The sequence below is a fragment of the Bipolaris oryzae genome (genome assembly GCF_000523455.1).
Source record: "Bipolaris oryzae ATCC 44560 unplaced genomic scaffold scaffold_13, whole genome shotgun sequence".
NCBI classification, from domain to species: Eukaryota; Fungi; Ascomycota; class Dothideomycetes; order Pleosporales; family Pleosporaceae; genus Bipolaris; species Bipolaris oryzae.
The window spans coordinates 159,191-181,733 of record NW_006911289.1 but is presented as its reverse complement, the minus strand read 5'-3'; the positions used below and the strand labels follow the sequence as shown (position 1 = coordinate 181,733).

Below are 22,543 nucleotides of genomic sequence, written 5' to 3'. Positions count from 1 at the left end.
CTACCGCTACAAGAAGAGACAGTTCTGATTGGAACCGCTGGATGCATTGGTCAGCTTGTGGTGTCTGTATATTTTGAAAACAGCAAGGCGATTGGTCGGAAATGTTGAGCATGGGGCGCCTGGGTGAGTGGCTCTCGTTTGTCTTGGATCATCGCGTCCCAGTTCAGACGTCGGAGGTTTCAAGAAGCTCCAGGAACCCCAGGAACCATTGTCGACTACCACCCCCACACTGCATCTACCGTTTAACGGGCTCGGATGCATCGTTGCACTAGTGAATATCGCCGCTTTGATCCAAGCTACAGGTAATCCGAACTACGCTCGCTAGGAACTCCTCTGTTCAACAAGTGTGTTGTTAGTATTGGCCGACGTCACCCCGACCATCACCATGGCATCCATGGCATCCATGGCACCCATGGCATCCATGGCACCCATGGCACACTGCATCGCCATACGCGATGACGGTCGCGACTTCGGCAGCCTACATAGCACTTATTGATGCAAATCGGCTTTTATTGTACGGAAGATCTATGCCGCTCAGTAGTTTCAGTTTCGATTGTACCTCTCTCCATTAACCGGCAGAAAGTCTGACATTCATGCGTTCGTTGACCCTTCGCAATTCCGGAACATTGAAAACACACCTCTCCGTCAGGTTGGGTTCAAAACTCCTGTCAGTCTTGAGATGGTTTCAAGTCCGGTCTGATGGGAATCTAACGAAATTCTTCTCGCCGAGATGTCATCGCGTCTGTCAAAAGCGTCATTGGACGTGGCATCGTCGTTAAGGCTTCACCTGCCTTTTCAAGCCGTGCAAAGGATTGCGGCGATCCCTGAACACCGAGGCATACTACATTTCAGATAGCTATAGTTGTTCGGTTGAAAGAACCGTGTCGTGTGACGAGGCATTCAACGACGCTGTACTCCAAATGGAACCACGCCGGTTGGCTCAAACCTGCTGAGTAACTTGAGATAGCTATGCCTCGCAGGAAGGTCACATCTTCATATCTTTCCCGCATATGTAACGATGGTTGCCTGAGCATCGATGCAGCAATGCTCAAGAGACTGATGAGATATGCACCTTCCCTGGAAGCATATTCACATATGCGGGGTTATGAAAGTCTTGCTCAACTTTGTGCAACCTTCGAAGCCAGTCAATCTTACATTATGATATCCAGCACATACTACCCTACGGCTTTCTGCATATACCCGTCAACCCGCGTTTCCCCCACGAACTGCGCGACATGGCACAATAAGTTTGCTGATGCTACCATACAAGGCTGTCTCGAATCCATTCTTCATCGTCACTAGGATATGACACAGTCATTTTGTCTATTCAATAGGGCTCAATCATTCGTGTACATGCGGCTTCATTCGATACATGGGAATCTGTGGAGAAGAGCGAACCACACTCTTCCACCAATTTCGTACGTCAAGTACAAATACACAAAAGTGACAATCAGAATTACTACATAGAGCGGGGTTAGGGGTCTTCTCTACCATCACTCCGTGCTGAGTTTGTGATTAAGAACAAACTGGAGTGCTGAACCCTACATCTATTCGACTTGGCCGAGCAACTCGACAGACACATATTATCAATATGTTCAATATTAGGCACTGCTATTATCATCTCCAACAGGAAAACTACTGAAGATCCCATTACTAATACGTGCGCCCCTCTTGTTAATGCGATCGTGTCCTCCAACTCCAACCATGGTTAGATGGTGACAAGACTCGATCAACCACAGTTGAGAAAACACATAGCAATGAACATCTGTATCTATAGCTGCCTATGAATAATATATACTCTATAACTCCCTTCAAAGCTTTCAGAAGATACACACACGCTCTCAGAAACAGTCACATATTCGGCACACACAAGATATTCCACCAAACCCACGTGACCCCCAACAATGCCTTCATCACACACTTACAGACCATTTTCACCACACCCTTCCAGACTACCTGGCTCCTCGCTCCGAAATCGCCCCATTCCCACCAAATTCCTCACCGAAGAAAATTCACGCAACCACCTAGCCCGTGCATGGCCCGCACGCCGAAAATGGATTCTCCTGACCGTCATCTCAGCCTGCCAAACCAGCATAGCCTTCAACGCAGCTAGCTACTCCAACGCCATCCCCTCACTAAACACGTATTTTGGCATCGGCAATGCCCAACTGGGAATGACAGCCTTCCTAATCTCGCGCGCGGTCGGGTGCAGGCTCTGGCGCCCGTTTTCAGACGACATGGGCCGTAAGTCAGTCACGCAGGCTTCGCTTGGTCTCACCAACATGTCCGTTCTGATTTCCGCGTTGTCAAAAAGCTCTGGAGGAGTCATTGGGGGGAGGATTCTGGGCGGATTGTCGTCGGCTGGGTGCGGCGTAACTATGAGCATCATCGAAGATATATTTGACGAGGACGAGGAGTTCTGCGCCGCCGTGTGGGCATCTCTCTTCAGCTGCCTTGGCACTGTCCTTGCTGGCGTTGTTGGAGGCGTGGTTCAACAGTTCCTTGACTGGCGATGGACCTTTTGGCTTCAGCTTATTCTTGGGGTAGCTACACAGTTGCTTCACTGGCTGTTTGCGGAAGAAATGCGGGCGTCAGTTCTGCTAGATCGGGAGGCGAAAAGGCAAAAAGAGGAGGGCAACACGAATGTTCATGGACCCAATTACGACGAAGCCTGGATGGAGATGTGCCAATGTCACAAATGGGTCATGGCAACGCTCCGGCCATACGAGATGCTCATCTCCGAGCCTGGCATCCTACTCTTCGCTCTGCTGAGCGGCTACCTCGATACCCTCATCTTCTCCTATTCTGAGAGGTACAGCTATCTCTTCCAGCAGTGGCACTTCACACCTGCGAGCATTTCCTTCATTCTTGTCGCATTGGCAGCCTCTTGTATGGTGGGTTACACTACCTTCTTCCCTTTTATCAGTCGCCAAAATGCGCGACACACCAAAAGCGAAAAAGTGGTTCCTAGGGCTCTCCTCGATCGTCCTCTGTACTACGTAATCTGCTTTCCACACGGTCTAATCGTCTTCACTTTCGCCGTAGCAGGACCGCCGCTCCACTGGTTTGGTGTAGCTGTCGCGTCTGTTCTGGTTGGAATCGCCAATATCTGGTTGTGTTTGGCTTTGCTGTTTCATTCTGTGTACTGGTACACATCCCGTACTTTAGGGGTCCGAAAGTCCGCGTCAAACAAAACTTCGCAAAATATTCGAAGGCCAGAAGGGGCAGTGCCTATTAAAGGAGGGCTTGAGATGAAGGAGTGCTGTACATAGTCGGACTATTAGGATACTAGGGCGGCTTGGACATCTCAATGAGCGCAGGCGCAAGTAACCAGCATGTTTGTCTATGATCCAGGCGATTCGAAAAAATTAAAGTAGTCATTTCCTTGAATGTGACTGACCAGAGAACGATTCTAGTGTGTTTCCGATGTCTGTGGATATAGTGTACGTCATGGTAACATAAGCGACGTCCGTATCGAGCTCCCGACAACTTCCAATCTTACACCATCTAGGATACAACATCATGTCATTGACCGTAATGCAAGTTTCTATCCTTGCGTGTATCTTCATAGTTTCTAAACTTAAAATGTAGTGACGCGCTGCGAACCCACGGCTGAAATCTAACAACCTCTCGTTCCATCCAAGCATTTCACACAGTTCCACGCGCAACCATGGCCCAAGCAAAGCCCAAGAACATTGTTATCATAGGAGGCTCATTAGGTGGTCTCATGGCCGGAGTCTCATTGAAGCGTCTGAGAAGAGACCTCAACATCCGTATCTTCGAGCGCAACCCAACGCCCCTTCTCCAAGACCAAGGCGCTGGCGTCGTAGCCGGCCCAGAAGTGCAAAAGTTCTTCAAAACGCACGACCGGACCCATACACCACTGACAGTCCCGAGCCACCAGCGGCAATATCTCGATAAAGAAGGTAAAATAATCAGCCGCCACGACCAAGACCAACACATGACAAGCTGGGACCTCCTCTACCACCTCCTCCGTACAAACTACGACGGCACAAAAACCGACTACGCCGAAGTCCCCACCCCAGAACCAGGCGAAGGAAAGACATCCTACGAGTACGGCTGCACAGTCACAAACGTAGACGTCCCCTCTTCAGATTTCTCCACCCCAATCCAAATATCCTATACGCACACCTCCGGCACATCGCACACCACCCCCGCAGACCTCGTCCTCGCCGCCGACGGCCCCAGCTCCCAAATCCGAACTTCCTACTTCCCCAGCACAACGCGTACCTACGCCGGCTACATAGCCTGGCGCGGCACCCTCCCCGAGACCTCTCTCTCAGCTGCAACCCACTCTCTCTTCACCAACACCTTCACCTTCTTCCATGCCCCCGGCACGCAAATCCTCGCTTACACCATCCCCGGTCATCATGGCACCGTTGAACCGGGGCAGCGTTTGCTAAATTGGGTCTGGTACGTCAACGCCCCCGAAAACTCAACTGAGCATGAAGATGTCATGACCGATGTACATGGGAAGAAGCATCACATCACGCTTCCACCGGGCGCTATTAACCCAGATGTTTGGAAGCGCCAGAAGAAGAGGGCAGAAGAGATGTTACCGCCGCAGTTTGCGGAGGTGGTGCGGGGGACAGAGGTCCCGTTTGTGCAGGCGATTACGGATGTGATTTCCCCCAAGGCGGTGTTGGAGGGAGGAAGAGTGGTGTTGCTGGGTGATGCGCTTGCGGGGTTTCGGCCGCATACGGCGGCGAGTACGAACCAGGCGGCTTTGGATGCTATGGCGCTGGCTGGGGCGGTGGAGCGATTGTTAGGAGGAGAAATGGGGTCGCTGGGGGAGTGGGAGGCGGAGGTGATGCGGTATGCGGTTGAGATGCAGAGGAGGGGGGTGGAAATGGGGGATAAGAGTCAGTTTGGGGAGCATGAGATGCAGAGGTAGAGAAGCTCTTGTTTGGTCTGGTTTGGGATATTTTTGTACAGTACATAGACACATTTACATGGAATGATGATCCCAGACTCCTCCTGCGCGTTAAGATGAATAGCAGTGGTTATTAATTTCTTTCAAGCCGCGCTGTCTATACCCAAACAACCGTCCGTCTAATCTTCAGCAGCATCCGCTTCCAGCTCATCCGGTCCCAATTCCTCTCTTGCGCCTCCAACGTCACACTCGTGAATGATCTTTTTCCAGCCCAGGGGTTCCGACGGATCTTTGATGTGCTCAATGGTAGGGAAGTAGTGCTCGTTCTTCTTCATGGTAGCAACCCAGGGGACATTATCGAACGTCATGACTTTCATGCGGAAGTACTCGTTGTCCTTGATCTTCTTGATTTCGACAAGGAAGGCGGATAGATTAGGCGTGGGGACATTGTTGACGTGTGTGACAAAGTTTGTAGGTGCGAGCTAGTGGTACTAATTAGCAAAGGCAGGTGTAGAGAGAGAAGTCGACAAACTTACCCCGTACATGTATGCTGGTGAGCCACGGGCCCGAGAGGAAATGTAGACGTCTGAGTGGATTTTGCTGATTTGTTGACGCACGGCTTGGTGGGGACGGTGGAAAGTGGCACCACAGAAGCTGACTAGGCGGTCAGTCTCGAGGTCCTCTGTAGGAACGGTCGAGACCTTGATGGTCTTTTCTTCGCGCTTGCGTACAATGACTGCATCGAGGACTTCATGGTTATACATGACATCAAGATCCGGAGAGCGGGTTACGAGCTTGCCGTTGAGCGTCAAGAGGACATCGCCCTCATGAAGACCATCGCTATGACCCGAATCGACCTTCCGGACCATGAAGAGCTGGTGGCGCTCTGGATCAGCCGTTTCTGTCTTTTCGATCCATTCCTCTGAAACACCCATGACGCGGGCTTGGCTCATCTGGACTGTCTGGAATTCGACATTCAGGATACGAAGTTTTGGAGTCTTGCCGCTTCGGATCTCGTTGAGTACTGGGAGAAGGTTGGGTGTCGCAAGACCGAGGTGGTATTCTACATCCTTGCCACTATGCGATGTTCGCTCACCCAGGTATGAAAGCCAGAGAGCCTGGACAGTACCATCCTCGGCAATAAGCACACCAGAACCGCTATGTGAAGCCTGGTTTGTGTCTACGGTGATGGCATCAAAGTTGGTCGCGCGGTACCGTGGCGTGATTGCACTAGCAGGAATAGCAACAGTAGTAATATCCGTGACAACCGTCTTGGCCACAACGGGTCGGAAGTTTTGGTTGATACCAAAGAAAATGGTCTCAGCACCCTTCTTGATGAAATCCGTTGCGAACTTGGGAGTCTTCACAGGTGCATTGACTAGCGAGGCATCGTACTTGACAATGGCATAGTTCTGTAACGGGTGCATGAAGACAACCTTTGCATCAACAAAAATGCTGTCGGCGATGATCAAGGAAATATCGCACAGGTCGTAGGGCAAGATTGCTCTCGAAACAAGGACAAGACCCTGGTCGGCATCAACCACAAGACCATAGCCCTGCTTGTTCAACTTGGGGAAGCCGTCAAGCTTGATGGGCATGGAGACGTGCACGCGTACAAAACTGCGGACAATGTCTACAGCTTCTGGGTAACTAGAGCTCATCTTGACAAAGTTGGCACGGCGCGGGACTGGAGGCACAGGTGGAATGGCATCGGCAAGTGGGCTAAAGTCCCACAAGCCAGTCGTATCATTGCGAGTTGCTACCCGAATCTTTGCGTGCCAATGCCTATCGATTGCAGTAATGCTGGTGTTTGCAGTGTGCAGATCGCGCAGGTGCTTGTACATCATGACAACTCGCTTGCGGTCGGGAATCTTCTTCATGACTTGAATGAAAGTGTCTAGGTCTGGTGTTGGCTGATTGTCAACTTCTTGAATCAGCCAGCCAGACGTGTAGCCATCGGCAAATCTGAATGAGCCAGCTGCCTCACACACGTACACACCTGCGCCCTTGAGCGAGATGGCGTATAGGCGAGCTTGTTGATACGAGAGGTCGTGGAACGAAGCACCTGCAACAGAAACAAACTTGTCGGGGGTAATGGCATGGAGATCGCTGACGTCAATCTCAACGTCCATGTTCTCTCCTGCACGCTGAATGGTCACAGAAATGGTTTGGCCCACGTGTTCATCCAGGATTGCATCGAGACGGACAAACTGTGTAAGTAGCTCTCCGTTGACGCGGAGCAAGAGATCACCCTCTTCAACCTTGTTCGATGCAGGACCTTGGGGGAGGACAACCTCGGCAACCAGCATGCCCGTTTCTTTGGGGAACTGAGTGCGGATGTCCTTCTCAAGTTCAGCAGAGAGGCCCAGTCGCCGACACTCATCGAAGGGCTTGAGTATCCACTGCGTCTGGATGGTGCCTCTAGTGACGTGCTTGCCTTGGCGGATCAGCTCGAGCGCGCGCAGAGGGCGGTCCAGGGGCAGGAAGTAGTCAGTCGCAGCACCATCGGCGCGTCCACCCGCCTGCAGCGCAACGGCATATCCGTCGCGGTCGACCACAGGACTGCCCGAAGAACCTCCGCTAGCGGCAGCGGCGGCCTGGATGTAGTTTGTGTTGAAGTCGGAGTAGCCCTCGCCGTACTCGGGCGCGTTGCGATCCAGTCGGCTAATGACGCCAGACAGAATACTCAGCTTCTCGCCAGCATCGTTACCGACAACGCGAATCTCAACGCCAACCTTTGCATTGTCTGGGCGCAGCTTGAGGGCGGTGACGGGCATGTAGCGAATCTTTGAAGGGTCGAAGCGCAGGATACCGAAGTCGTGAACGGGATCACGGTAAACGGGGTGGACGTCGCACTCCTCGTGGTTGTCGAAGATGCAGTAGCCGATAAAGGGCCCAGCGCCCACGACATGTCTGTTTGTGAGAATGTAGCCCTGCTCGGCATCGACGACGAAGCCCGTGGCCTCTGAGCTGACAGCGGGGTCTGTGTCAAAGGAGCATGTCTGGCAAAAGTGAATCGAGACAACACTCTTAACCACGTTCTCGATGGTCTTCTGCCACTCAGCCGTGTCGGGCCCAGAAGCGGCAGCAGCAACATGGGCAGGCGGCGGCATGTCGTCGGCGGCGCTGTATTCGCTGGGAGCGTCTTCCATGGTGTCGTCGTGGCCGTTTGTCACGTGTGCAGAGGGTTCGGGCTTGATGTGCTTGAGGGGGCGGTCGGTGGCGGGCGAAGTTGGGGGTTGCTTGCGCTTGACGGAGCCATTGTGGTCCATTTGCGGCGGTGGGTGGAGCAGGCGGCGGGCGCAGGCGAGCACAGTAGGACTGGGCAGCCTGGCAAGCGGGCGCGTGTGGAGAAGAGTGAGCGGTCGTCGTCTGGTTGCGCAGAGAGTTTTTGTGCAGGCGGCGACAGAGACTCGGCCAAGCAGCATGCCAGCCTGGGATCAGTTTGCAGAGGCTGACGCTGCGGCGGAGGATGAAGACGCAGACAACGCACGGCACGCACGGCTCGGGGGGCTCAGGCGGCCAGGCAGTGCCAGTGCTGCTACTGCTGCCAATTGCACAAGGGGAGACTGGGAGAGAGCACGCGCACAAGGGAGCGCAGGCGACGGTGAGGACGGAATGGCCGCTGGCTTCATGCAACAAGACATGGTACTAGTAGGAAGTAGTACGTAGTTTGCGCATCCGCCCCCTGCTCGCCGCCCGCCGCGGCGCCATGACTCAGCATATGCGGCATTACCTAATGCTGCATCCGCCCTGCATCACCACTCTTGCATCCATCTTCCGCTATGCTTCATTCATTCATTCATTATTCCATTGGTTTCATCGATTCGTCCTGCTACGCCCTCTAACAGCCCTGGCCCCATATCGCCAGAACAAGCAACAAGCATGCTACGTGTCAATAGAACAAAGACCGCCAGATGTCTCTGCATACATGGACGCACCCCGCTAAAAACACCCGCCTCTCGTCGAGGCTATCGCAATGGGCTTATCAGACCCCTACAGGAGAAAGAGCAGCCCGAAAAGCCCTCATCCATCAAGGCACTGTCCAAGCCCTGAGCAACCTACTCAGGAATCTCCTCCTCAAGAATCTCCTCCTTGACCATGAGTTCAGTATCACCACTAATCTTACTCTTGGTCTTATAGGGAGTTGTCTTAGGCGTGCCCTTATTCACACTATTTTCCTCGTCACTGTCATTCTTGTTCTTGCGCTTGTTCGTGGTCTAGCCGTTGCTAGTCTGCGCATTCTTCATGCTAGCAATCTCCTGCTCGAACTGTTCCTCAAGACGCTCGATCATTCTCTTGCAAGCGATTTTAGTCCGACCAGCTGGCTTGGGCGCACTCTGTAGTATCGAGTTAGTACGTGAACGCACAGCTGTTAGCCACACTTCTTACCTTGATCTTGGCTTGGAGTCCGCCCTCATGCCCGCACAGGACAAGGAGGTATGCCAACTATGTATCAACTCGTCAGCTAGTACTAGTGTGCATGGGTGGAGACTTCTTACCTTCTCGTCGTCAGTCCACCTCTTGCCACTCACGTCTGTCTCACTCGACTTGTTCTTGGCAGCAGGCATGGTGTTGAGTTGGTGCCGACTTGGTATTATCTTGATGTAGGAAAGTGGTTTTACGGTAAGCCGTTGCTGTTGCCGTTGCTGATAGGTAGACGGTGGTAGAGAGTAGCGAAAAGAGATAGCGTAAAAGCAAGATAGGAAAGATATGAATACTTAGGCTGCTTTTAAATAAAGGTAGAAGAGTCCCTAAATTATTCTTACTAAGCCATCTTGCAATGACGTGTGATCATGGCTAAGAAAAGAAGGTGAGGTGAAGTGAAAGTGAAATCTTTTGTTACTAATAGATACTCCTAACATCTTAAAATATCAGACTAGTACAGAGCTTCTGAGAACGAACTACATCGCATTTCTTCGTATGCAAAGCCTCTCTAGAGCTGATCTCAATATGCAGCTAAAGCTGCAATAATGAGGAAGACAGGATGAGAACAGAGGTAGAGCGGATACATATGTTTATGAAGGGTGACAGAGCATACATTCCACAAATGCATACAACAGCTGTGCAAAGATGTCAGGAATCGCTATATCTAGATAGCGCCTAATCACGTAAGGAACACCGGAATGTCCGCCTGCCTAACCAGCCAGCCAGAAAACGAACCCTCCGCAGAAGCCGTAGGAAGCATCAGCTCCCACACACGCAAAGGTATTCAGAGTGTAAAGGAAAGCAGCTATTACATGATGAACATCAAAATAACTACTAGACAAACCAAACCAGTCAGGAAATGAGTCCAAAAGCTAGCTGTCCGTAGGAGCCGTCAGAGACAAAGGGCGCACACTGCATGCGCGCCTCACATCATGTTTATGAAACAAGTAACTCTGGCAGCCCAACTAGTGGTACTAAAGGACGAGCGCCGCACAACCTCGGGACACATTCGACACCAAGCGCATCGAGTGGTGTCCGCCCACAAAGCGGACATGAGAGATGTTGCTAGCAACATGTAGCTGAGCGGGTTCATATAGCTTCGTTCACTGTAACAAAATCATTTAAACCAAAATTCTGAACTTAGCATAACATGCTCGTATTAATCCAATGAAAAGCTGTTCACATCACCGCTTGTGTTCGCACTTGTCCGTCAATCAGGTTCACCGATATCTCGATAACCCCCTTCCTAGTTACTCTTCATATCATACACTTCTTTACCACCGCCTCGGATACCTGCCTTCTCAGGGATACTGATCGAGTCCTCATCTAGGCAGAACAGACGGCATTCCTTGTTACGGAAAGCTACGACGACCAACCCCGTGATCGGAGCCAGTATCTGCTGTATCACAGTGCTTGGCGCCTTCGAGGGCGCCTTGTACTCAAGCGTATTGTTCAAGCTTGGATAACTCAGTAGCGCCCATTGTGACGATAAGTTTCTGGCGACTCCATTCATACAACATATCCTTGAGCCGATTCTTGATGTTATTGTGATACGTGGTGTAGTGCTTGGTTAGACCAACAAACTGGCTTCTAGGATCACAACCACTAAGACGATATGATCGATAGTTGCCATGTGATATACGCGTAGTAGATTGAATGCCGTGGCTGGGCTTCGCCGGCTAGACGATAACAGTACCGGTATTATCCGACATCACATTATGCGAGAGAGTGAGGCATCGACGTGTCCCAGACAGTGGACAAGTGAAGTGTCTTAGAGGTTGATTCTATCGTGTACTGGTAAAGGCAGCTACATAAACCTAGGTGAGTGCCAAGACGCTAAGTATCCTCCGTTGAATGGAACCATTGGTCCGTGTTGTTTGCTGAGCATCCGAAAAGGTCGAAAATAGATCTGGAAGGAAATCCATTTCTGACTACTGAGCCAACTCTGCCAATACTACAGACTCGATGGTAACGTGTCTAGGATAAACGATAGTGTACATCGATAATCACAAAAAAAAGGGAAAAGTTACTACATGCAATGCATAATTTGAACAATTACAACTCAACCCCCAACCCCAACCCACCTTTTCCTATTTCACCACCGATTTCTCAGTTCGTCTTCGCAAGTTCTAGTCTGCCTGTAGCACCCCAGGCTTTCCGAGAGATACGAAATCTCGGCTAAAAGCATCACCAAACTCCTAGTACTCCACGCTTTAGATATTAGAGGAACAAAACATGCATATGTATAATCTGGAGAGGCAAACAGGACAGAACCCCATCCATATTACGAATTGCCATGTTAATAATTCAATTCGAGACATTCATACCATTTCTTTCATTGTTCAAAAGGGTACACAGTCGTCCAAAAGATCAGAAAAAAGTAGCATAGTGAACCCCTTTCTGTAATCCATTTGAGAAAAAATCATCCCAGCTCTTGGGATAGTGCGAAAATGAGAAGAGAGAAAGGAAAAAAGGCAAAAAGGCACAAACACGTGCATTCGAAAACACATCTTTTTTGCTCCTTGTCAGCTTCCACGATTTAAACCTCCCACTCCAACCCGGATGTGAGAACGCCATCGCTGATAAATGCAAGTGAATAATAAAAACGTCCCGAAACAAAAAACCGGGAGATGATAATCTTTCTTGAATTTGTTCATACCCGTCCAGGTACAGTAGTGGTGATGGGGGGCAGATTCCTATTAACCTCCGTCTTCATATCCTTGTCCGTATTCTTCATGCGCGCCAAGATGAGCGTAAGCGTCTTCTTTTCGCGGCCGTCATTCTCGAGCACGTGAATGAGGTCGCGAAGTTGGATGCCAGCGCCCGTCTCCGTCTGCTCAATGGCCTCGCCAAATTTGCGTTTACGGCCGATGAGGGCCTTCTCAGGCGCTTGGGCGGCCGGTGTTGCCGTGCCGCTGCCACCAGGTGCTGCCACGGGCCGTGGTGTTGAGGCGCCAGATGCGCTTCCACCGCCGCCACCTCCGCCTCCGCCTCCGCCTCCACCAGTCATCCATGAATACTTCTTCTTTTTTCCGCCGAGGGCCATGCTGGCTGTTTCATTGGCTTTGCCGAATACAACGACGTCTGACTGGCTCTGCTTCTTTGCAGCTGCCAAGGCTTTCTTTGTAACTGGCTCCGGGAGTGGTATTGGTATCGCTGGCGCATCTGCTGATGTACTGGAAACACCTGCTTGTCGCTTTGCTCGCTTGCGAAGGCGTTCTTGTTCCCATTTGTAGTCATCTTGAACACGTTTGGTGAGTGCGTTGGCGACGCGATTGATATTTTGAAATGTCCGCTGGGGGGTAGGTGGCGCTTCGCTGGGCGGTGTAGGTAGACGTGCCGCATTGGGTAGGCCTATGTTTGTTAGCTGCTATTTTACACACTCGAAGAATAAACCAACCCTTGTTTGCTGTCGCTGTGGGGCTGACAGCGCTATCCGGTGCTTCCCATGGTGTCTTCAAGATATTAACGGGCCGAACCATCTTTTCTTGGGCGTTCTCATCTATAACAGCGATATCAACCATCTGAGGGGGAATGACGCCATCGGAGGTGTTCTGGCGACCTTGACACAGAGCGAAAGCATCTTCGACAAGAGTCCGTACACGCTCCTCGGCAGCAAGAGTTATTAATGTCAGAATCTCCACAAGCGGAGCATTCTGGTTGAGCAGACTGGCAGCCTCCAGACCGATGATTTGCTCGCCGTTTGCGCCGGTTTGTGTGCTGCGCGTAATCTCTTGCTGGCCCTTGTCAGGAATCTTGTCGAACAGACCATCTACGTTAATCTGAATTGAGTGCTCGTATCCACGTTTTGCAATGCGGTGCCGAAGCACACTCGCCGACAGGAATGGGTCGTTCAAGGGGTGTTGAGCCGACTCATTTAGGATGCGAGCGGCCTGTTCGTGCTTTCTGATAAATTCGGCTTGCTGCTGCTCCTTGGTCATTTCCTGGCTGAGCGGACCAGTCCCTTGGTATGCGCCATGGCCTTGCTGGTTCCAGTTGTTAAAACTTCCATGTGGTGATACTGTAGATGCAGAGCCTTGCGAGGTGAAGCTCCGATAGTTTTGCAGCAGATTGTCCTCCTCCGCGCGCAAGTCGATACCCGATCCGGTGAGCACATCGCTGATGTTGTTGACGTCTAAGTCGCGCGCATTCGCCTTTTCTAGCTCCGAGTTGTCAGTGGCCTTGCTGTACGGAACCTTTGGCGGCGGCATAGAACTCTGTGGCGCGGGCGAGTGCGCATTTGGTTGCTGGTAGGGCTGCGGCTGATGAAAAGGCGGAGGCTGCATCGCGGCGGGCGATGTTGGCAGCGATAGATAGCCGGGCGTCTGGGGAGAATTGGCGTAGGGCGACGAGGGATATGCCGGCGCGCCAGGCATGCCAAAAGGCGACTGGTACGGTGCTGGCGATGGTGGGTTCGGTGACAGGCGCTGTCGCTTGTTGGGAGGAATGCCGCTGCCCATGGTCGGGGAAAGGGCCGTTGGCGAGTGCTGGTAATTTTGCGGAGAGAATGCGCGCGGCGGCGGCTGCTGCTGGCCCTGGGGCGGAGGATACTGCTGGTTGTAGGACATGGTGGGCAGCTCGTCCCCTGTGGGGAGTTGCGCAGGCGAGAAGCGTCTATCCGCGTGTCATCCGGGAGTGGCGAATTGTGCGGGCGATAGGGCTGGCGATGAGCCGTGATTTCTGTAGACGGTCGCGGTGGGTGGTGTCGGTCGGCGCGTCGATACCTGTGGGAGTCTTGATGGAGCAAGGTTACGAAGTTACGCCAGCGGTGGCAGGCGCACTAACTGGGGCTTGGCAGACGCGCCCGACAAAGCGCAGCCGCAACGGAACATCACCTCACTCTCACCCAACGCGCAACAACACCAGGCAGTAGCAGCAGCTCTACCTTCACCTTCGCCTGTCATTACTGGGGCGCATGATTGCTACGCCGACACTGACCATCTGACTAATGAAGCTTAGCTAGAGTGCTCTTTGTTGCACCTTCGACGCGTTCTCTGGCACTCGCCTTCCCCCCCATCTTTCGTAGTACCCGCCTCTTGCTTCGCCCGTGTCCGTCAAGAACAAGTGCGCTTGGTCGAGTCTACCTGCCGCGACCATGTCTGCAAAGAGAAAGGCGGCCGCAATGGCGCCCGAAGACGACGACCCCATAGATCCTTCCGACGAGCTCATGTTCCTCTGCTTGGGAGGCGGTAACGAGGTCGGGCGGTCATGTCACATCATTCAGTACAAGGGCAAGACGGTCATGGTGCGCAGACAGATCCGGAGCCCAAGGCGACCCTGCTAACAAGGCGCAGCTCGATGCCGGCATGCACCCCGCCCACGAGGGCTTGTCCGCCATGCCCTTTTACGACGACTTTGATCTTAGCACTGTAGACGTGCTCTTGATATCACAGTATGTATACGCACATCTTGCTTGCTATGGGACTTGGGGTCTGGCGCATCACTGGAGTCGGACCATGAGCGCACATTGGGCACTCGCAGTTCAGCGACTTGTATATCAGTATCAATGGAATATAATTTGCATCCTCCCCGTTCGACTTCAATGATGTACCAATCCCCGCTTTCCGCCCCTGTATCTAGCTACTCTTCCACGTCTACTCTCCGAGCTTGTCCTTGTCCTTGTTGGCCGTCATTCAGTAGGCTGACATTAGGCTAGTTTTCACGTCGACCATGCAGCTTCTCTCCCATACGTCCTTGCCAAAACAAACTTCAAGGGCCGTGTCTTCATGACACATCCTACCAAAGCAATCTACAAGTGGCTCATCCAAGATTCGGTCCGTGTCGGCAACATGTCGAGCAACTCTGAGACCAAGATCCAAATGTATACTGAGGCCGATCATCTCAACACCTACCCCATGATCGAATCCATTGATTTCTACACTACACATACAGTCTCTGGTGTACGAATAACACCGTATCCAGCAGGCCACGTGCTTGGTGCTGCCATGTTCCTCATGGAGATTGCTGGTTTGAAGATACTCTTCACTGGCGATTACTCGCGAGAAGATGACCGACATTTGGTATCAGCTTCCGTGCCGCCTGGCGTCAAGATTGATGTTCTCATTACCGAGTCAACATTTGGTATCTCGATGCACACTCCGCGTGTTGAGCGAGAGGCACAGCTCATGAAGGCTATCACTGATGTGCTCAACCGCGGTGGCCGAGCCCTGCTCCCAGTTTTTGCCCTGGGACGAGCGCAAGAACTTTTGCTCATCTTGGATGAGTACTGGAGCAAACACCCGGAGGTTCAGAAGATACCCATCTATTACAACTCGAGTCTGGCGCGAAAGTGTATGCAAGTGTACCAAACATACGTTTCGGCCATGAACGACAACATCAAGCGTCTCTTCGCTGAGCGCATGGCAGAGGCCGAAGCAGCAGGCGACACAGGCCGTCGTGGAGCTTGGGACTTCAAATTTGTTCGATCACTCAAGAGCCTGGAGCGCTTTGATGACTTGGGTGGCTGTGTCATGCTGGCTTCACCTGGTATGATGCAGTCAGGCACATCACGTGAGCTGCTTGAGCGATGGGCGCCAGATCCGAGAAACGGTGTCATCATTACGGGTTACTCTGTCGAAGGCACAATGGCGAAGCAGATTGTACACGAACCTGATCAAATCCCCGCTATAATGACACGAGCAAGCAACACAGCGCGTCGACCAGGTCAGCGGGAGAATGAGCAGACCATGATACCCCGACGGTGCACAGTCCAGGAATACAGTTTTGCTGCTCACGTTGACGGAAAAGAGAACATGGAGTTTGTGCAGGAAGTCGGCGCGCCAGTTGTCGTAAGTTCTCAAAAGTCTCACGTTTAACATTTAGAGTTGATTGTGGATCCTAACACACACTTTAGATTCTTGTTCATGGCGAAAAAGGCAACATGACCCGCCTAAAGTCCAAACTACTCTCTTTCAACGCCCAAAAAACCATTCCTACTAAAATCTATTCTCCAGCCAATTGTGAGGAACTCCGCATCCCCTTCAAAACCGATAAGATCGCAAAAGTTGTGGGAAAGTTAGCTTCCATCACTCCGCCGATGCCTCGTTCTCTGACCCCTGGTGGTAGTGAGGCTGATCAGGCTGGGATCAAGCAGGAATCGGAGGGTGAAAATGTAGACATCATCAGTGGAGTGTTGATACAGAATGATTTCAAGATTAGTCTCATGGCGCCAGAGGATTTGAAAGAGTATGCTGGATTGACAACTACGACTATTCTTTGCCGTCAACATATTACACTGTCGGCAGCGGGCATTGATTTGATACGGTGGGCTCTCGAAGGTACTTTTGGTGCCATCAAAGAGACTCGTCTCATCGATGCAGCTGTTGAAGGCAAGATGAACGGCACTGAAAATGGGCACAAGGAAGAAGCAGATGAGGAAGTTAACCGGACAGAGATCAAATTTACCGTCATGGATTGCGTAGGCGTGCTCGTCAAGAACGGTGGGAGAGTAGAAGTCGAGTGGGAAGGCAATGTAATCAACGATGGAATTGCTGATGCCGTCCTCGCCGTCCTATTCACAGTTGAGTCCTCACCGGCGGCTGTACGGCGTAAGTTTCACCTCTATCATATTTTCCAGTCACATCGTTTACTAATATATCCCATAAGAATCCTCAAAGCAACACTCGCACAACCATGGACCTCCAGCTTCAGACGACATTTCTGCTACAAAATTCACTCACCGTTTCAAGGATAAACCGCACCCTCACAGGACACTTGACCCTTCGACACGTCTTGCTCGTCTTTTCCTCTTCCTTGAGGCACAGTTCGGCGAAGAATCTGTCCGTCCCATTACTCTTCCCCGCAATAGTACTACAACAGCAACCACCAACGGAACGCCAGCCGCTACTACAGACGCGGATACACCTTCTCCAGACGCTCCAGCACCTGATGCTACATCTCCAACAGATCCTCATGGTGTCACCGAATCTTATTCAGCCGATGACCAATTGTCTACAGAGGACAAGCAGGAGTTGAAGCGTTTGCACAACCTAGGCATCCCTGTTCCAGGAGTTGAGATCAAGTTTGATCGCTTTGTGGCCAAGGTGTGGCTGGAGGATTTGGACGTAGAATGTTCGAATAATGCGCTAAGAGCACGTGTCAAGGCAGTAGTCGAAAGAGGTGTAGAGACGGTTAGTGGCTTGTGGTCGTAAGAGCCAGCGACTTGATAACTTGAGAAATGCAAATATGGTCGGTAATCACTGGCTTCATGCTTCTTTTTTGCATGGTGGCGAAGGAGGAAAATCTGCTTATACTTTTGTCTTTCGCATGACTCTCTACCTGTTCGAGAGATGGAGCAAATATTCTGGACATATCAACCTTGGAGTGGAGGAAATACATCCTATACATCGAATACGCATGTGACGCAAAAACCGTACAACGTAGCTTATCAGAGCACAACTTAATGTCGCACAATCACAAGACTACAATTTCTTCATGACCTGCACTAAAGTAACGAGTGACCAAATCATTCTGACATTTCCAATCAGATACGGGCGCAAAAGTTTGAATACTGTCAAGCTAGTTGCGGGGTGCGGAGCTGACATGTGACTCAAGATGGTGTTGGTGTGGTGCAATCTGCTTCTTAGTAGCCAGATATTGAAACAAGAGCGGCTCCGTGTTGATAGAGCGGTGAGAATTGCAAGTGAATATATAAAAAGAAAGCGATGCGGCTGCGGGATTAACAGACCCGGGTTCCGGTTGCGCACGCACTAGAGTGCAGTGACGTGAATGGAGGAATGCCGACAAGGGCGGGTATCCGGATTGTGGTCGGAAAAGAACGGGTCCTGTGCCAAGCACAAAACTTCTCACCAACAACTAGGGTTTCTTGATCTCCATCTGTCCATTCTCAACACCACCGCACCGCACCTCTCCACTCCACTCCACCCCCTTCGCGTCTACAATCCACATCAGCGAAATGGCCACCTCTCCTCCACCCACTTCGACCGGCTCCTCCAAGCTCGACGCCGCAAAGGCCGCGATTGGAGCCAAAGTCGACCCGGCCGCGCCCACCGGCCTTGGACTTTACGCACGATTCGCTTTCGCTGGTGCCGTCTGCTGCTCCGTCACCCACGGTGCCCTCACACCCGTCGATGTGTATGTTTTCCCGCCTCTTCAGTGACTCTGGGCGATGGCAATGGCTGTGGAGAGCATATTTTTGCGACTCCTGGCGGCACATCGAAAATGACGACAGAATGCCAAGCTAACAATCTTCACAGCGTCAAGACCAGGATACAGCTTGACCCCGCTACCTACAACACTGGCCTGATCGGTGGCTTCAGGAAGGTCATTGCCAACGAGGGTGCTGGTGCCATCTGGACTGGTTTCGGTCCCACCGCTGCCGGTTACTTCCTCCAAGGTGCCTTCAAGTTTGGTGGTTATGAGTTCTTCAAGCAGCAGGCCATCAACATGGTCGGCTACGAGACCGCCTCCAACAACCGTACCGCCGTCTACCTCGCCTCTGCCGCCGTTGCCGAGTTCTTCGCCGACGTCGCCCTCTGTCCTCTTGAGGCTACCCGTATCCGTCTCGTCGGTGACCCAACCTTTGCCAATGGTCTCGTTGGTGGTTTCACCAAGATCCTGAAGAACGAGGGTGTCGGTGCCTTTTACTCTGGTTTCGGACCTATCCTTTTCAAGCAGTACGTCACAGTCTTTTTCCATGTTAGACTGATCCCCAACTAACCATTCCACCTAGGGTTCCCTACACCATGGCCAAGTTCGTCGTCTTCGAGAAGGTCAACGAGGCCATCTACACCGTCGTCGATAAGAGCAAGACCTCGTCTGGCATGCAGACCGTCTACAACCTGAGCTCCGGTCTGATGGCTGGTTTCGCCGCCGCCATCATCTCCCAGCCTGCCGACACTATGCTCTCCAGGATCAACAAGACCAAGGGCCTGCCCGGAGAGGGAACTACCAGCCGTCTGATCAAGATCGCCAAGGAGCTTGGTCTCCGTGGTTCTTTCGGTGGTATCGGTGCTCGTCTCTTCATGGTCGGTACTTTGACTGCTGGACAATTCGCCATCTACGGCGATATCAAGAAGGCGCTAGGGGCCACAGGCGGTGTAGAAATTGCTAAAACGAACTGATTTTCGAGTAGAAAATAGACGGGGAGTTGAAGTTTTGTGGTTCTGAGATTTCGGATTGGATGTAACAACTTCTTTTCAGTTTTTCCGGCTATCAATGTACACTATCAGGCTTATTATGGGCGTATTACACCGTGGGCCTATTGTCGTGGATAGAGTATATTCCGTGTAGTCAGAATCTTACTTTGTTCCATGTGATTGTTGCGTTGTTCTGGTATACATGGTTGATTGTCGTGATGCATGTTAGGGTGTTTTAGTACGGATTAGGGAGGTTTGGTCGGGCGGGTCGAAAAATAAAAGGGATTTGGCGCTACTCGGGGCGTGGAACTGCTGCGCTGGCTACTCGAAAACCAGCAGCAGTAACGGGATAACCGTATGGACATATGCGACGACTATCGGATTCTCTTACTAGACCTATTTCTTCTACTCCCATGTCCTCTTTAAAGGGGAATATCATACCGTAGATTAGCGTGGTTGATATGTTCATGACGCAGCACCCTTTTCAGGTCTGCTTGGTCTAGCTCGATTGGGTATAGCGATATCCATCACAGCGCTGAATTTACAACGTGATGTGAGAGCAATTCGTGTTTGTCGTTTTGCTACATTATGTCCAAAGCTCTGTCCCTATCATCCCAGTGAACAGTCTTGTATCGCGTATATTCGATTCTCGATGCGAAAACGGTGCGATTGAACGGAACCTCTTCCCGTCCATGGACTACTTTCCCCCATTCTTCGTGGGGCTCGAGGATTATTGGCATTATCAATTTTCGCGTCACCAATATCAAATGTTGAAATACCTAGCACTGCGATGCAACTTACTCGCAACCACAAAGCATGGCAGCAACCCGGCATTTTGTACAGGCACCACTAGATAAGATACTTGACGGTGAAAGCGGGGCCGAGCTAGGCTTCCCGGTTGATAGGAACCAGATCTTGAACCGCAATCTTGGACATGTGGTTCAGGACTGCTCGTACCGACAGGAAGTTCACGGAGTCGTTCAATGGGTCTACCGGACGTATCGTTCACGCCGGAGTGCACGTCCATGCGCGTCAACTGGTTCAGCACGGGTGGGCAACACGCCCTCTCCCCCGGCCCCCTTTTTTGCCTGTGCTTTAGCTGGTCGAGCTGCGGGTACCGCTCAACATGTACGTGTGTGCTAGGCAGAAAGCAGGTGGGTGCGCTGCGACGTGGTTCCAACGAAAGGCACGGCGCAACCACTGGCTGGCGTCGGAATGCCGCGTTGCACCAGGAACTTGCAACTGCAGGCTCTGCCGGTGTAGCGACTTTTGGGTCAGACTAAACTTTCCGATAGTCCAGGGAAGTCGAATCAGCGGGGCTATATGTCTGATCTACTTGTTTGTTTGGCCCAGCTCCGCGCGCGCTGGTCTCCGTAGACTATGCTTTTAGGGTATGTGGTAGAGCCGTGGCTTGGGAGGAGCTTTGATTGGACCCGGGGATCTGGCCATGGTAAGCAAGTCCCCAAGTTCCCAGATGCCCTGTCTACTTATTTTGGGCATGAAACACGTTCGGTGCGAATGCTTCCTTCCCAAAGCTGTCATGACCATGTTACCTCGTGGCATGGTTGTTGATTTTGAGTTCGGTGACTGGGGACGGTGCGGGAGATAGGGCTTACATGTATCCCTGCGCTTAGTCGTAGTGGTGAGCAGCTCGCTGTACAAAAGGAGATGTAGCTCGGCTCTGAGCAGGGGAAAGAAGAAGAAGAAAAAGAATCCAGGCAGAGCTCGAGCTGGCCATGGACAAATGCTCCGTGTGTCGTCTAGTCTGCGAGGGTGCCTATTCGGGTGATCGGCGCGTTGCATCTCAAGCTTATGGTTAGCGACCTTGTCCCCGCGCGCCCCAGCACCAGCCACTACCGTCACTTGGAAGCGCGTATCTACTGCCATGGCCGCAGCGACAGCATCCCAGTCGTCTGGTGGGGGGCCGTGATAGACTACTGCGCTGCTGGGGCTGCGGCCTAAGCGTTTGCTGCAGCTTCCTACCACTTGCTGACCATGTCCCCTTCTTAAAATGCCAATCTCCTTTCTTATGTCATACGTAGCACAGGCAGTCTCTACTAATCTGGCTCAACAGCCTCTCTTTTGTGTGTATTCACTGAGCGCCCATCATATGCCATAGCTTTCTAGACATTTACAGCTCCCGGAAAGTCACCAACCATGGAGGTACAGACCATTAATCAAAGCTACCGTTCCAAAGAAGGACCCCCTCAATTAACAATCGGCATAGAACACTACCATATCAGCACCATATGGCGATATTCGATTCAACGCAGCAATTACACGGTCGACACAATGCCCAGCAGGAGCAGGAGCAGCAGGAGCAGCAGCCTCTTCAGATGAAACAGCGCCGAGCAGCAAACCACTGCTCTCAACACTGCCACCCCCGCCCCCATACATAAGCCACGGCCAGTACCAGCATGAAGTGTCAATAGCCGCGCACTCAGTCATGCCCCCAAGCTGTCGTCACGATGGTCACGAATACCGGCAGCTAGCCATGGACGAAGTGATATCGCATCCCTACAGCGACTTACTATCACGACCAGGCAGCCCCGATGACGTACCCCTTGCACACCTGGTCGCGGCGCAAACGTACCTCGAGGACAGCGACGCGTCATGTACAGGCGAAGCACCACCATCGTATGCAGTTGCGGTGCGACAGAGCTACCGTGACACGCTGATCCAGCACATTCCGGCGGGCCAAGAGGGGTACGGCCATGTGGATGACGAAAGCGAGATGGGCATAGACATGGAGAGGCCGGACGACGTGCGGTATTCTGTGGAGCGGATTGCGGCTATGTTTGTGGTTGCGTTTGTGTTGCTGGTTGTGTCGGGCGTGCTGGGGTGGATGGTGTTGAGTGGGGCGCTGGAATGATGGTTGGAGGTGTGGACAGGGGATGGGTGAGTTTAGAGGAGATGAAGGAAATTTCTTAGAGGATAAAGGAAAGACGGAATAAAGGAATGGGGCGGACAGGGACAACAACAGCAGCAACAACAATAACGAACATGGGTGCGGCGTTTGGAGGGGCGAATGTGGGTGGGTGGTTTTTTTTTGGCGTTTTACGGAGCTTGGTTGGATACCAGGATTTTTGTTTAGCATTTCAGGGATACTCGGCATAGCGGCATA

The 22,543-nt window shown here is 51.9% G+C and overlaps 8 protein-coding genes across 8 annotated transcripts; 5 read left to right on the top strand and 3 right to left on the bottom strand.

Moving 5' to 3' along the window:
* Positions 1–1,904: 1,904 nt before the first annotated feature.
* COCMIDRAFT_22876 (uncharacterized protein) lies at positions 1,905–3,272 on the top strand (the record flags this gene model as incomplete). Its single annotated transcript, XM_007685775.1, has 1 exon — positions 1,905–3,272. One exon carries the CDS (start codon positions 1,905–1,907, stop codon positions 3,270–3,272), a length of 1,368 nt encoding a protein of 455 aa, XP_007683965.1.
* A 398-nt stretch (positions 3,273–3,670) lies between these two features.
* COCMIDRAFT_33140 (uncharacterized protein) lies at positions 3,671–4,915 on the top strand (the record flags this gene model as incomplete). The annotated part of the gene is made up of 1 exon (XM_007685790.1): positions 3,671–4,915. One exon carries the CDS (start codon positions 3,671–3,673, stop codon positions 4,913–4,915), a length of 1,245 nt encoding a protein of 414 aa, XP_007683980.1.
* A 158-nt stretch (positions 4,916–5,073) lies between these two features.
* Positions 5,074–8,166, bottom strand: COCMIDRAFT_84543 (uncharacterized protein; the record flags this gene model as incomplete). Its single annotated transcript, XM_007685832.1, has 2 exons — positions 5,074–5,376; positions 5,431–8,166. 2 exons carry the CDS (start codon positions 8,164–8,166, stop codon positions 5,074–5,076), a joined length of 3,039 nt encoding a protein of 1,012 aa, XP_007684022.1.
* A 948-nt stretch (positions 8,167–9,114) lies between these two features.
* Positions 9,115–9,465, bottom strand: COCMIDRAFT_1752 (uncharacterized protein; the record flags this gene model as incomplete). The annotated part of the gene is made up of 3 exons (XM_007685752.1): positions 9,115–9,234; positions 9,287–9,343; positions 9,397–9,465. 3 exons carry the CDS (start codon positions 9,463–9,465, stop codon positions 9,115–9,117), a joined length of 246 nt encoding a protein of 81 aa, XP_007683942.1.
* Positions 9,466–11,975: 2,510 nt separating this feature from the next.
* On the bottom strand, positions 11,976–13,890 carry COCMIDRAFT_84354 (uncharacterized protein; the record flags this gene model as incomplete). Its single annotated transcript, XM_007685831.1, has 2 exons — positions 11,976–12,676; positions 12,723–13,890. The coding sequence occupies 2 exons, from the start codon at positions 13,888–13,890 to the stop codon at positions 11,976–11,978; spliced, it is 1,869 nt and encodes a 622-aa protein (XP_007684021.1).
* A 527-nt stretch (positions 13,891–14,417) lies between these two features.
* Positions 14,418–17,472, top strand: COCMIDRAFT_33137 (uncharacterized protein; the record flags this gene model as incomplete). Its single annotated transcript, XM_007685789.1, has 5 exons — positions 14,418–14,567; positions 14,617–14,714; positions 14,979–16,110; positions 16,176–16,869; positions 16,928–17,472. The coding sequence occupies 5 exons, from the start codon at positions 14,418–14,420 to the stop codon at positions 17,470–17,472; spliced, it is 2,619 nt and encodes an 872-aa protein (XP_007683979.1).
* Positions 17,473–18,236: 764 nt separating this feature from the next.
* Positions 18,237–19,404, top strand: COCMIDRAFT_84498 (uncharacterized protein; the record flags this gene model as incomplete). The annotated part of the gene is made up of 3 exons (XM_007685830.1): positions 18,237–18,415; positions 18,538–18,957; positions 19,014–19,404. 3 exons carry the CDS (start codon positions 18,237–18,239, stop codon positions 19,402–19,404), a joined length of 990 nt encoding a protein of 329 aa, XP_007684020.1.
* Positions 19,405–21,865: 2,461 nt separating this feature from the next.
* COCMIDRAFT_33135 (uncharacterized protein) lies at positions 21,866–22,291 on the top strand (the record flags this gene model as incomplete). Its single annotated transcript, XM_007685788.1, has 1 exon — positions 21,866–22,291. One exon carries the CDS (start codon positions 21,866–21,868, stop codon positions 22,289–22,291), a length of 426 nt encoding a protein of 141 aa, XP_007683978.1.
* Positions 22,292–22,543: the final 252 nt, after the last annotated feature.